The 13,702-nt window shown below is 36.8% G+C and overlaps 3 protein-coding genes across 4 annotated transcripts in view; 1 reads left to right on the top strand and 2 right to left on the bottom strand.

The window, feature by feature from the left end:
- The window catches only part of LOC124157103 (LMBR1 domain-containing protein 2 homolog), a 33,276-nt gene extending 30,230 nt beyond the window's left edge, over positions 1–3,046 (bottom strand). Inside the window, exons 1-2 of the mRNA XM_046531599.1 lie at positions 2,779–3,046; positions 1,998–2,200 (exon numbers count right to left, since the gene is read on the bottom strand). Of these exons, the coding sequence (XP_046387555.1) occupies positions 1,998–2,200; positions 2,779–2,952 (377 nt within the window). The 5' untranslated portion in view covers positions 2,953–3,046. The remainder of the gene's footprint in view (positions 1–1,997; positions 2,201–2,778) is intronic.
- Positions 3,047–3,792: 746 nt separating this feature from the next.
- Positions 3,793–8,662, top strand: LOC124157116 (transcription elongation factor 1 homolog). Of its 2 annotated transcripts, none has more exons than XM_046531630.1 (3): positions 3,793–4,113; positions 4,208–4,387; positions 5,605–5,951. In XM_046531630.1, exons 1-2 carry the CDS (start codon positions 3,998–4,000, stop codon positions 4,338–4,340), a joined length of 249 nt encoding a protein of 82 aa, XP_046387586.1. In that variant the 5' UTR covers positions 3,793–3,997; the 3' UTR covers positions 4,341–4,387; positions 5,605–5,951. The 2 variants fall into 2 exon arrangements, with proteins under 2 accessions (XP_046387586.1, XP_046387579.1); XM_046531623.1 differs by lacking the exon at positions 5,605–5,951 and adding an exon at positions 7,594–8,662 and having other exon boundaries at positions 3,796–4,113.
- Positions 4,428–13,702, bottom strand: part of LOC124157095 (phospholipase A-2-activating protein) — a 32,963-nt gene continuing 23,688 nt past the window's right edge. Inside the window, exons 9-12 of the mRNA XM_046531587.1 lie at positions 12,545–12,697; positions 11,368–11,535; positions 6,252–6,586; positions 4,428–4,946 (exon numbers count right to left, since the gene is read on the bottom strand). Coding sequence (XP_046387543.1) covers positions 4,623–4,946; positions 6,252–6,586; positions 11,368–11,535; positions 12,545–12,697 — 980 coding nt within the window. The 3' untranslated portion in view covers positions 4,428–4,622. The remainder of the gene's footprint in view (positions 4,947–6,251; positions 6,587–11,367; positions 11,536–12,544; positions 12,698–13,702) is intronic.

The raw sequence follows: 13,702 nt of genomic DNA, 5'->3' as shown, positions 1-13,702 counted from the left end.
CGTCCGGATGAATGATGGAAATCTCTCGGGCTGGAAATCAAATGTTTGGTAGTTAGATCAGACGATTACTTTTCATTCATTCGGTTTCAATGTGCTTCTCGAAGCATTTGTTAGCACAATTTAAAAATTGGTTCATTTTACATTTCTTCACAGCATAAGTTTATTGGTTTTCAAGGTACAAGTGTCTTGTTATGACTATCCATTAAGCGAGGAATCCCTGCACGTGGTGCATTTCCAAAAAGTAGTCCCAACTTGTGATACGTAATAATGAGCTTATTTCACATCCGATTTGGAAAATATTAGCATCACTGTGTTTGGAATTAAATTACAAACATTTTGAATACCCAAACTATCACTTTTTATCGAAAATTAATTTTCCGTTTTTAGTTAGTAGTACGGGTACTGTTACTAAGTTAGTTAATAATTAGTGACTTAGTTTTCACGGATTAAGTCGTACTATTTTCAAGGATCATCACTGTTTAAGTGTCTCTTAATTTCAATGTCACTATAAATCTGCAATCGAACGCAAATGCGAGAACCAAGGAGTAAGAAATACGATTAGGTACTTCAAGGTAAAAAAGTTGATAGAGTCTTGTCGTCAGCGTAACCGAGAAATAAATGAATTAAAAGATGTAGATGATGGCATGTACACACTTTTAATCTTGTTCATAAGCCATTTCATGGCTTCTTTCCAAACTCAGTATACGCTGTAGAGGGGCTCACCCTAAAGAACAAGGTATGCCTGAGAACACATCCAACAAAACGACGTCACAGCCTTGAGAATATGGCCGACTGGTGTTTCAACGCATCATTAATTTTGCAAATTTTAATAATAATATCTCACTTAAAAAGTACCTCTCCATTCTCAGACTCGGAATTTAGCCTAATTGAGGTGTAAATTTTTTTTTAAGATCACTTCCCAAAAATGTGCACATACTCTATATACACTATACCAAAAATGTGCACATACTCTACATACACTATACCGAAATTGTATTAAATGTTATGTTAATTGCTTAATTAAAGTAAAAGCATTAACAAAACGTGAACCAAAAAATAATAAAATGTCCAGAAATGCACAAAAATCGTAACAGGACAACACCACCAAGATTTTCTATAACACCGAAATCACACAGTTTTAAAACAAATTTTAGCAAAAAATAAAACCATTTTCATGGACCTCTAGTCATTGCTTGACAAGTGATGTGGGAGCAGATGATGCTTTGAATGTATCTTCCCTGGTTAGCATGTTTTCCTGGATAACACGTTCATTTTTTTTGGGTCCCTTCAGAAACAAACTAAAAGAGTTCTACTGTAATCTGAAAGTGTGACTTTCTGTAAATTGAAAAATTATCATGAATATGATTATCCCCCCCCCCCCACATTTTCAAATGGTATATCATATTCCTTCCTAGTTGGCAATCTGTGTGGCATAGTGAGAAGATGAAATAATGAGCCAGACATTCAACCTACCAATGTTTGTCACTTTTTCTCTATTTCATTTTTCCTATAAATATGTAAAAGAGCATAAGACCTCATGATTTTAAAAGTTTTTTATCCTTGCAGTTCAAGTTTCACAAAACAAAGGGGACCCAGGAAAAACAGACCCCCAACCACTCTTGTGATAACCAAGCTTGAATGTCACCCTTTCCCACTGATTATGGTGTTTCTACACACGTAAACAATCATGATGCTTCTAGGGATAATTAAGTGCAACACAATAATGGCACGTTCAATATAAAGTTTACTCCATAATGGTTGAAAACAACCATAGGGTTTGGGAAGAAATCAAAGAAAACTTGAGTCAATAAGTTACGACAAGGGTTTTGGCTGTGGATTACCCATGACATTGAGCAATGCCGGAGGCAATGATACTTAGAATACAAACACAGAAAATAAGAATAAATATTAATAATTAAGTAATGAATGAATTTTTATGGATACTAATTGTTAATATTGACTTCATAATAATTATTGGGGTTGGCCAATGAGTTTACCAAGTCAGGCATTGTGATGTCCAATACACAACCCTCCATAAATTTGGAAAAACTCCCTCTGGAACACTTCCCCAAGGCTGCTCACAAGTATGGTTAATGGGAGGTGTTATGTTGCTATCAATCACTCCACCACTTGGAATGAGATTTTCCAAAATAGTGACATTTCCATCGATGGTTTCATGTATGCACTGTCGAAACACAGTCTGAAAAATACATAAAACACTGTATAAATGCGTATGCAACCAAAATAGTAAATTTGCTGACTTTAGTTTCAGAAAAAAATTTCAAAGTATAAACGGTATCATTGTTAATGTAGCATTTGGGGAGCTAGAAGAGCACCATTACATAACAGGCAGAATCACTGTCCCATTACATAACCTTCACTTTATCAGCATTAAAAAATCTTCTCAGCAGTTAATGGCCAAACAAAATTCGCTGAGAAAATAATAGGTTGCCCGACTGATAGTCACATATCTTTTGAGTACGAGAGCACCAGTGATTAATGAATGCTTGCAATATTTACGCTTCGGTTTCTTTGTATCTATTAATTTGCCGCTCTTAGTCGTCAATTTATTTTGAGGAATAAATATGCCTCATCTGCATATGGTATTAGCGCATAGAACAAATATTGGGATTCATGAGATCCATCATCTATGAAAAGTGCTTACCAATACAACACAAAAATCAAAGACAATTGAGAATGAGAGTTAGAAATGAAAAACTGGACGGAGTTGTGAAGAATTTGCAGTCCATTTTCATGAAGAAGTGTGTATGTACTTACCGATGCAACATCGAGGGGCAGCACAAATATGATTAAAAATGAGAAGTACCAAGCGATCAACACAGAAATTGTAACTATAACGTGATGCTTGAACCAGTCTCCATACTTATAAAGCAAGCTAGCAGCAACAACGAAAGTCACAATAACCTCAGTCAGTAATGGTCCTAGTGACATTTTGACAGTTAATACAGTTCAGCTCTAGTCTATAGAAACATACACATTTGCACATTAAAAAGGCGCAGCACGAGTTTCTTCGGCTTTAGCCTTCCTCTGAGCTTCCCTCTGCATCTGCTCCAATTTCCTCAAAGTTATGGGCTTCAAAGGAATCAACATGGGCCTGCTAAGCACGAAATGAGGCGAATCCTGGTATTGTATAATTCCACGAGGAACAGGTAAATACTCCCGGTTGATGTCGCTTCCACTAGACATAGTGAAATCCGTTAAACCAGTGTAATAGACTCTCGATTGGTATTCCTGACTGCACGCCTACGCATGAAGTTATGATTCTCATAAAAGTCGTATAACTCACATATTTCACTACATTATCACCATGACACATCTCATATTAGTAAGAACATGTTTCACTTCTTGTTTTTGTCGCCATTTCCCCTCAACACAAAACTTTATCGCGTACAAGGCAAAATATAAGACAAAAATTGCATAAAATATTGACAACCTGACGTAACGTCCTCAATCTTAGGTATTGATCCAAGTGATGGAATATCATACGGCTACTGTTTTCAAAACTTATGCAACCGTAGATGGCACGACACGAACACAGCCCTTTGAAAGTGCTATAAAATGCCGTAGTGGAGCTACTGTATAACCCTCCACCAAAACCTTGATTTCCTTTTGTATATATGACAAATTTGGAAGGAAATAATTATTATACTGTGTCATAAAATTATTTAATTCCAACTTTCCTTATAAATCAAGCATTTAAACAGCCCACTGAAGCGACAACACTCCTCTTTTTCCTGAATGGAATTGGACCTCACTTGCTCTTATATGATCAATGACAAGGAAACAGGTGAAGCCCTACATCCGAAATCTTAAACCAACAAACTGTGAAAGAAGGTTATTCGAAGGCTGAAAGAATATTTGTACATTCCTCTTTCGAAGTTTATTGTGAAGCCGTCTTTTAATGCAGTGAGAAATTTCCGGTTGTTTCTACTTGTGTCTAGCAATTTTTCAGCCCGCAACTTTTTGAGGAAGCGGAATGGGTCGTCGCAAGAGCAACCGCAAACCTCCGCCAAAAAGGAAAGCCATCGAGCCTTTGGATACGCAATTCAATTGTCCGTTCTGTAACCACGAAAAATCGTGTGAAGTGAAGATGTTAGTAGTAAAAAACTATGGGTATATAAGATATTCTAATATTTTCCGACTGTGGGACTTACTCTAATTTCGTTTTATTTTTCTGTGTTTTCAGGGACAAGTGTCGGAACACTGCGAGAGTTACTTGCCGAGTTTGTCTAGAAGACTTCCAAACTACCATTAACATTCTCAGCGAGCCCGTTGACGTTTACAACGATTGGATTGACGCGTGCGAGAACGCCAATTAATTACCAAGACTGACTGAAGGAAGCTGGCCCACTTACCGTGATGAGCGGTAATATCTATAAAAATAATGTCTGTATGCCATGAGAATGTATATTTATAAATATATTTTTATTTTAATAATCGTGTCCGTTAGTCCGACAAAGAAGAGACCCCAAAGGATACTTGAATGTATGTCTGAAAATATGCACACAAAAACAGTTGTTATTTTTTCTAATTTTCGCACAGACATACATGGAATAATTGGACAAGCAGTTCCATAAGCACTGAGTATAACAGCATGTTCATCAACACACTAACTGTTTCTTGAGCTGAGATGCACATTCTTTCAATTTGGGTGGTTTTGCTTCTTCAGAGATTACACCCAACATTTTTGCCATTGATGATCGAGTTTCTTCATTTCGAAGACATGTGGGAGTAGAAACATAGGTGGAGATCAGAGTACCAAAAGCCACTATTGCTCGAAATTGTGCTTCAGAATCTTTCACTCTGGAAACAACTTCTATAGATACTTCAAGGAGCTTTTCTCGCTGCTGAGAGAATTCCACTGAACTTCCTAATTTTCCACTAAATGCCACAGACAGGTTAAGTAGAAGTGTGGATAAAGCAACCTGAAAGATAAAATGAGACCTTGAACTACGGCATACTTGAAGGATATTTTTACAGGATTACAATGAAACTCCTTAAACCCACTCAACCACCCAAAACCAAACAGTGTCGATTCTTTTACTTTCTTGCTCGTTAGTCTGGCTTTGGAAACATAACTGCTGCAGAGAAAAACATGTTGACTCTTGAACCATCACACAAAATCAATACACAAGGTAAAAAAAATGTGACACTAACTTTGCATTACTTGCAAAGTTAGTGTCACAAGTTATGCCACTCAATCTCCACTGAAAACAAGAAATTCTAACTTGATTGACACTAGTCAGTCTTCTGTAATCACAAACTCAAAATTGAGAAGTTTCAGAGCTTGCCTACTTAATTAGCCACTCTTTAAGTTGATTAACAATGGTACAGTTAGCAGCAGTGTGTATTTGACAGGATCATGTGAAGCAATTCTTCAATGACATGTCATTGAAATATGAATGCGCAAAACAACATGTTTGAAACATGAAATCATTAGCTATCCAGAGCTGTTCATTCAAGCCTCTGGTAAGTGGCAGTTCTGGCGGGACTCTAAGGCTATATTCTGGTCAGTCCCCATCATCCTAGTGTTAAGGAAGGAAGCCTATGGTTGCCAACACCATATCCTATTTACTTCTGCAGTGCTCCCATCAAGGAATTCCAACATGTGCATCACCAATGGGTCAGGGAGGAGCAGTAGCCCCCAAATAAATATGGATGCAGAGGAAGCATTACATTCCCAATCTGCAGTGCAGGGCAGGACCAGTGAGGTTCTTGAAAAGAGTATTATGTATTTACAGAGCAGTGTATTGAAATAAACATGTTCAGAAAAACGGAGTTATATTTTGGTATTTTCATTAGCTGCAAGCTTTTAAAATATTTCCATCTTTGCTATGCTTATGATTGCAATTAACTTTAATTAAGAGCCACAAACTATGCATTTAAGCAAATTATGTACCAGGAACTAATAAAATGAAAGATATAAACTACTCATTGCTGCTGAACTATCATTGCTAAATTTTCCCCATTTGAATACATTAACATCGACTCATACACAGTAAATCAATAAAATTATTGAGAGCATAAGTGTGATAAAATATACTAGAAGAGTGAAAATGTTCACTTCCCATGAATAGAAGCTCTTATAATGAGTTTATAAAGAATATGAGTCACTTACTCTAAAAATAAACGATGCAATTAAGTATTAATATACTAACAAGATCATTAACCAGAAGAATTTCCAGCAGGAAAAGGTTGGAGCTTTATTAAATCCAAGCAAAGATACTTACTTGGACAGGACCAGATCTGAGCAAAGACTGCACTCCATTGGTGTCCTCAACATCGTTTATTCCAATAGAATCTGGAGAAAGGGCGAGCAATGAAGACAAAAAGAAGGACCAGTGGTCAATGGCTAATTTCTCACCATAAACATGGGCAAACATGTTCACAGTAAGACGTAAAGCAAAAGCTAGAAGAGGAGCAGTCGTGGCTGGAGATACATCCAACACCTTCTGGAGGACACCAATTACAAATTCGCTATCTTGAGGAGAGTCAAAAAGGGCCTGGTTGATGGTCTTATTCCTTACTGCCAGTCTAGTCAAATCCAGAACAGGATGCAGCTTGTCTGAATAAAATAAATGAAGAGCAAATGGAAATTTTAGTCTTCAGGAAATATCATCAAAGTGATGTTTGGGAATCAATGAAATAGTCATTTTCCAAAAGTATAGAGAAAGTGAAGAAGAAGTATCATGGCTTTCTCCCCCATATGCTTGAGCTCAAGAGAAAAACACAAGTACATAAAGATTCGGTACAGCATCATTCCGGTTCAATACTATTTCCCTTCATCAATCTACCGCAAGTGCATAGGAGCCTGGCATCTGACACTTTAGTCATGGGGGTCGTGGGCATCCTCGGTTCAAGTCCCATTAGTGATAATTTCATTTTCCTGTCTTTTATTTTACAGAATCATGATTAAATGTCTGAACTCAAACAGATAAGTCCCTTAGAATAATATTTTTCTATTTTCAGCCTATTTTATGGATTTACAAGGTACCTCCAAATAGAGACTTACGACATGGAATCAGGGATTTCATTTTCACATCACAGACTTCATTGCCACCCGACCTGTTAGGTTTGGATTTCATAAATCCGTGAATGCTTCTATGAATATGAAGGGCTTTGATTGTTTGCTAGACTCCCGTAAAATATTATGAAATGAAAGGATTGTTAAATGAGCTGCAACATGTGCCCCAGGAATTTCTTCACAACCACCCTGGAATTTTGAAATAGACAGTGACTGTTACTGAGGGTACGTGATAAATATTTATGTAGTGATTTTCCGAAGTAGCAATGCATTTCATGGAAGCGAAGGGAAAATGATAGATAACAGCACAAATATATATCATGCATGTACTGATTATGCTAACTATCATGCCACCTTACGTTTTCTTTGGAAGAGCTAGGATGAACAAACTCCATCCCAGCTCTAAAAACGGTGCTTCGAACCAGTATTATATGACTCCTACCTTCTTTTCCTCAAAATATCTATTCAACCAGGTTTTCCCAGCATCAGATTCTCTCCACAGACCACCTACTCTCTTTTTAACAGATTTTCCCCTCTCTTTATCACAGATGTTCCTTGCTGTTGCCTGCAGCAAAAGTGACAATTGCTATGCGGCAAGCTCCTTCGTGCATGGCCACAACAGATTGATGAACGGAGACAGCACTGAATGAGAGTGATGCTGCACCAGATCTTAACTTGCATTTTTCACTCAAACCCCAGCATTTGGGGAAGAAAATTGTAACACTTTTTCTCAGTACTTTCAAAAAATAACTTCGTCATTTGATTCCAAAGCGCTTTGGCTATATATCCTTGTAAGAATACAGAAATAGAAAACTTAAATATATCATCATACAAAATGCCAATATTCAATTTATATCATTTATGCTAGGCATTAAATACACAGAGCAGTAGAATATATTAATGCAAAGCTCATTGGTATTTGGAAGCCAAGAGCATGAGAACTACTAGCAGAAATCTATCTCCGAAAAATTAGTCTTGAGGATCTCCTGCAACCAGGAATTTTTAAGCATGCCACCCTTCATGAAATTCATTAATGCATTGCAATATGATGAAAAATTCGATTAAAATTAATATATCATTACTCTAGAACCAAGGGACTCAACTACAAACCTAAAACTATGCATGGAAAAAAATGTCCCATTGCCAATTTCAGATGTTCCTTGTATTGCTCTACATGTTTACCACTAGGTATAAAATTTTATAAGTGAGGATGAGATTTTTGTAAAAGCTCAAAACATTTTAACTGATTTTTATTTATTTATTACGTGTTAAAATTGTAAATAATTACATTTTTCCTCACTAGTATTAAATAAAATAATTCTTCTTCTTGCATATAGCATGTAAATCCTCTTTTGGGTGCATTGGTTAATAACTTGAGATAACAGTGCTTTTATGGTGGTGAATATGGATTTAAGTAACGCTCATTAACTTTTAGAGTGCCAGGGAGCAATATCGCACTCCCATCCTTGCCCTGACGAAAACTGCCAGGAGTGAGATAGCGCTCCTCCTAGAAGTCAGTATGTACTGATTTCTTTCAACATTATATACGTTTGAATTATTACCGAACTCATATCTTGTAAAAAAAATTCATCAAATAATATAATCCTTGTAAAAGTTTTCCTTGAGTTTTTGAAAATTTACCTTCCCTTGCATTTGAGACCTAAGTAATATGTATTTTGCCTCAACTACTTCAAAATCAGTAAACATGCCAAGGCAATTTTAATATAGTACCTAGAAAATTGGTTGGCACTCAAAAGGGTTAAGAAAAGTCCAATTATGTGTAAGAGGGAATACAGCAGTATTTTCAGACCAATTAGAGAAAAGTAATGGCGAGGATCAAGGTGAGAGATAGTGGTAAAGTTATAGGTGCTCAGCATTTACATATGTAGTAAGCCAAATATTTAAAACAGTTACCTTAAAATACAGGCATCCCCCGAGTTACGTATGCCTCGACTTACGTAAATCCGTACTTGCGTAAGCGAGAACTGTATTTCAAATGATTACGTTAATTTTCGAATTCGAGCGCGAAGAAGTAGATATTCGCTCGTACAAGCTATGGTAGAAAAAATATCGAATAGTTATCGAGTTTTTTACGTGCTAAAAATAACAAAGTGACCCATTTTTGTCATTCCTCGAAGGAATTTTCATTAATTTCTGTAGAAAAATCGCTTATAAATCCCAAGTCAGCAATAAACGTGAAAATTTGCAGTTCTAGCGATGGATGTGGTTGCGCTCATTCCTGTACGATACAACTTGTTATACAGCTTGCACACCCGATCTCCGACTTTCAATTATTTAAAAATTGTATCCTTAAGTTTGGACATTTCCATCTGTGGAATTAAAAGAAAATGAAGTTCAAGCAGAAATCTTTATTGCGGAAAAGAATTGATTAGTACCCACGTACCGGCATTGAAATTTTGAGTGTTGGCAATGAACGCCGCGAAAAAGTTAAGAAAAAGTTGGCACACGATATTAATTGCGTAATTGCTTACATGTTTCTGGCGGAAAATTTTATTAAGCTGCATTTTCTCGTCATCTCATATTGTGTGCAACTGTAAATGAATATTGTGTCATTGAAAGCTTTCCGCACTAACTTTGTTGCACGTTAATGACGGAGTTGGCTGAATAAAAGCTCACTTTTAATTAGCTTCGTGCTTTGGAAATACTCTTCGATGTTTCCAGCGAAGTAAATATTCAAATGATGATATTTTCACGTCATTTTACTGATATATGAGAGAATGAAAGTATGTTTCCGTGCGTGAAAGATGTGTATGTGCGTGTGAATGTATCAAAGAATATAGTAATTTACTGGTATTTTTTGTGTGTTATTTGCTCGTAATCCTAGACACTCCTACGTGTATTAACTGTGACAGTGAAACCACCAGATTCATCGATCAACGTAATATATAAAAGGCAGAAGATATAATGATTATAAGTAGGTAGACGATGCATTCTTTGAGCCCTTAGATCGCAGTATAACATAATGAATCAATTTAAGTATTCAGTTCAGTAATGTAGCGTTTAGATACCGTACTTTCCCGAATCCACGCGATCGGTCAACTCTGGGAATAATATTACGCATTTTGATTGGCAATGCTCGAGATGCAACTCACTATATTAATGTTTATCGCTTTTGTATCTAATAACGTAAGAATACGCGGTAGAGTTCATGAGTATCGCAGTGAATTGAATGAAACTTCACTGAGAATTTACCGCGCATTTCTCCGCTGAGAATTCACCGCACCGATCGAAATTTCCGAAGCACTAACGCAGAATGTTCGACTTACGTAAATTTCGACTTACGCAGAGTCTGTCGGAACGCATCTCTTACGTAACTCGAGGGATGCCTGTATGTTCTTTACAAAAATTTCCTTTGTGCATGAAGCTATTACTAGTGACCATTTAAGAAATGGTGATCTCTTCTGGATGCCTTAAATCACACTTCCTGAATAAAAATTCACTGATTAAGTATAATGTAGTGATGATAAAACAGCGTGGGCTCCCATAAAACACTATTTTACAGCAGCTGACATCAATGTCAATATTTCAATGTCAGAAATCTCATAACCATTTGCAGAGATAAGTGAAAGCAATAAACACAGGTGAAAATTGTCTCTCTATTGTGGAATGCATTATCAAACTTTCCAGAAAAGGTGTGTAAAGGCCATTTTACACGGGGCACAGAGTTGCGCAGGTTTTGAGCTGCATTAATTTCTAAAATGGCGTGGAATTGCGCGAATGCATGAACGAAACTAGAACAGGGGCTATTTTGCCGCCTCACATTCTCGCATGTGTTCTAGCAATTCACCGCTTTACACAACGCAATTTTGATTGTGCCTTCGCACGTACGTCAGATTGCACAATTCCGTGTACCATGTAAAACGGCCTGAACAATTCTCCATGATGATTGTAGAAAACAATGGGAGTAAAATAATAATTCTTAATGACAACAAAAAAATAAACAAAAAGGGGTCATGTAATGGAAACAGTGGCATTCGGTATTACGCGTCGTCGCTCCCCATTTTTCGTTCCGAATATTTATCAAGTGTGTTTGAAATTCGTGTTAAATGGATTTGGGTTCTAGAGATAAATGTTTCAGGAGGAAAATTTAAGAATCACCTAAGCCAATTTTTACTAACTTACTTGTTAGTCACACGTTACACCTTGAACAGATATTCATACAAATAAATATACTAAATTTAATATTTATGCACCATTGAAGCTAGCTAAAAACTGAATTTTCAGCAATGTAAATCATCTACCTGACACTAAGTAAAAAAAATTTTCTTAATAATATTACAATGATCAAAGGACAAACTCACCCAACGGCCACCTCAGCATGCACTTGAGAGCCTCAACATGTTTATCAGAAGCAAGCGGAGCAGCTGAATCCAAAGCAGATATCTTCATGAGCTCATCAAGCACTTCATTTTGAATGCTTCCATACTCAGGACTAGGGCTTATATGGTGATTGAAATCATGAAGTTTTTCTACAAAAGAGGCAAATAACTGTATAATGTCATTCTGATGCCAAAACCACAATAGCCTAACTAATGCTGATTATAATATCCTCATGATTGATATACTGTGGTTAGGAAGGATATTTATATTTTGATTGTCACAAAAGACAAAAAACAATTCATAATTCTAAGTACATATGGTGAAACTAGTACAATGGGATATACCAAAGATAAATCAAATGAGCTGTAAGTCCATTTGTTGCTTTTTGGTGTTAACATACAACATTTATGTGAAATACAAACTATGTCAGGAGAGCATGGAACATTTCATTAGAAGATATAAGATACTGTACACATTAAACTTTTATTCGACCCTCTGTTGGTCCAATTAGTTAGACCTTTGGAGCCCAATTTTTCATGTGGCATCACACAATGTTAAACGTTTAATGGCTAAAGAAAATGCACACAAGCCAAAATAATGGTTTCGATTGCAAAACTTAATTAATTTGAAATGGTGCTTAACTGTGCTTGAATTCAAAGGACACAAAAAGTAAGAAATTTGTCATTGTTAAGCTAGATTTTTTCACCAAACTGTCTATGATTTGATAGTTTGTAAAGTATATTTCAATGAAGCCGACAGATTTCATAAACATTGTAATCATTCTTCTTATTAATTCGTTAATTGCCAATATGGACTAGAATTTACAGTTAATATAACCTTAAAATATCTTCATTAAAAACACCACCACAGCAGACTTTCAAGCCATGACAGTACACTTCAATTCATTTGATGGTGCCCACAAGGATCACAGATAAGCCATGGCACCATGTTACTCAATAATTCTAACTATTCAAAAGTGGCCTAACTCCATTGCACTCCAAACACTCACAGTGAAGCTCATGCATTTGACTTGAATTACCTGATAAATCTTTCAATTATTAATGGAACATATTTTCAAGAATGGATAGCCATCTGAGGCCTTAAGGAGGTAAAATAACAAATACACAGCACATAGACAACATACAACGAGAAACTTACCACGTATGGCATTGGTGTTTGCCTGGTCAAATTGTATGTACGTTTTCTGCGGATAATATGCTGTTGGCTGTACAAGGAAAGAAGCTGTTTTGGGATCTCCAGCATGCGGGCCTCCAGCAACTGCACCACCTCCCGGAATGTACCGATTCTCTCCTGAAATAGTGTTAAAGTCAACCATTATAAACAGAAGGTCATAATTCTCCAAAAATCCAACAAAACATAATGAACTTTCACAAAGCGATAACAGAGAATAATAATGGAAAGCAGAAAAGAGCCATTGGCATCAGTGTGTGGTAGCTCAACTCAGAAATAGTATGAAAAAATTGCAGTCTGCAATAAGGCACAACTTGGAAGAACTCAGTAACTCCCAATTATCTGTATGTACATGGATCATCGTGTAAGTAATGAGAGAGTGCTTAGAAGAGTGGGAGAAAAGAGGATTCTTCTAAAAACATTAAGTAGAAGATGGGGCAACTAAGATGGTCGCATTATGAGGCACGATGGCCTGATGAAAGCACCCATAGAAGGACAGGTGGAAAGGAAGAAGGGCAAGGGATGGCCCCGAATGAGTTACATAGGACAGGTCGTAAAGGATGTTAAAGAGAAGAAATACGTCGCTATGAAAAGGCTAGCGGATAAGAGAGAAGAATGGAAAGCTGCATCAAACCAATCTTAATCAAAACTATTCTGTGACGATTCATACATTGAGATTAAGATCACATATCTTTAGCCTCGTATCACCATAAAGCACTTTACAATGGAAATCCAAATCAATGCAGCAAATCATACAGTTGAACCTTTACCCCGGTTTCACATTGGTATCCACATTCTGGGAAGGATTCAAACAAAATTCACATCTTCAACAGGACAGCCACCAGTAAAATATGAAATTCATGCGTAGGTTTCCGCGGCGTTGTTCACGATGACTGCTAGTTTTTGGGTTCTCCAGTTGCATCTGTCGTTTATGGCTGACAACAGTTACGAAAGCCATCCTGCTTTCATCTTCCGGTCGAAGGTGAGAGGTTTTCATTTTTTGCCGTCTTACATAGCACTGGCTGATCTCCCCCTGTGCGCTGATTGGTCAGCACTCTCTTCCACACGTTGCTGATTGGGCAGCCGTTGTCCCTGTTAATATTTTATGTTTTGTGAATTTCAATT

This window comes from Ischnura elegans, chromosome 1, assembly GCF_921293095.1.
Source record: "Ischnura elegans chromosome 1, ioIscEleg1.1, whole genome shotgun sequence".
NCBI lineage: Eukaryota > Metazoa > Arthropoda > Insecta > Odonata > Coenagrionidae > Ischnura > Ischnura elegans.
This window is presented reverse-complemented; position numbering and strand designations above follow the sequence as displayed.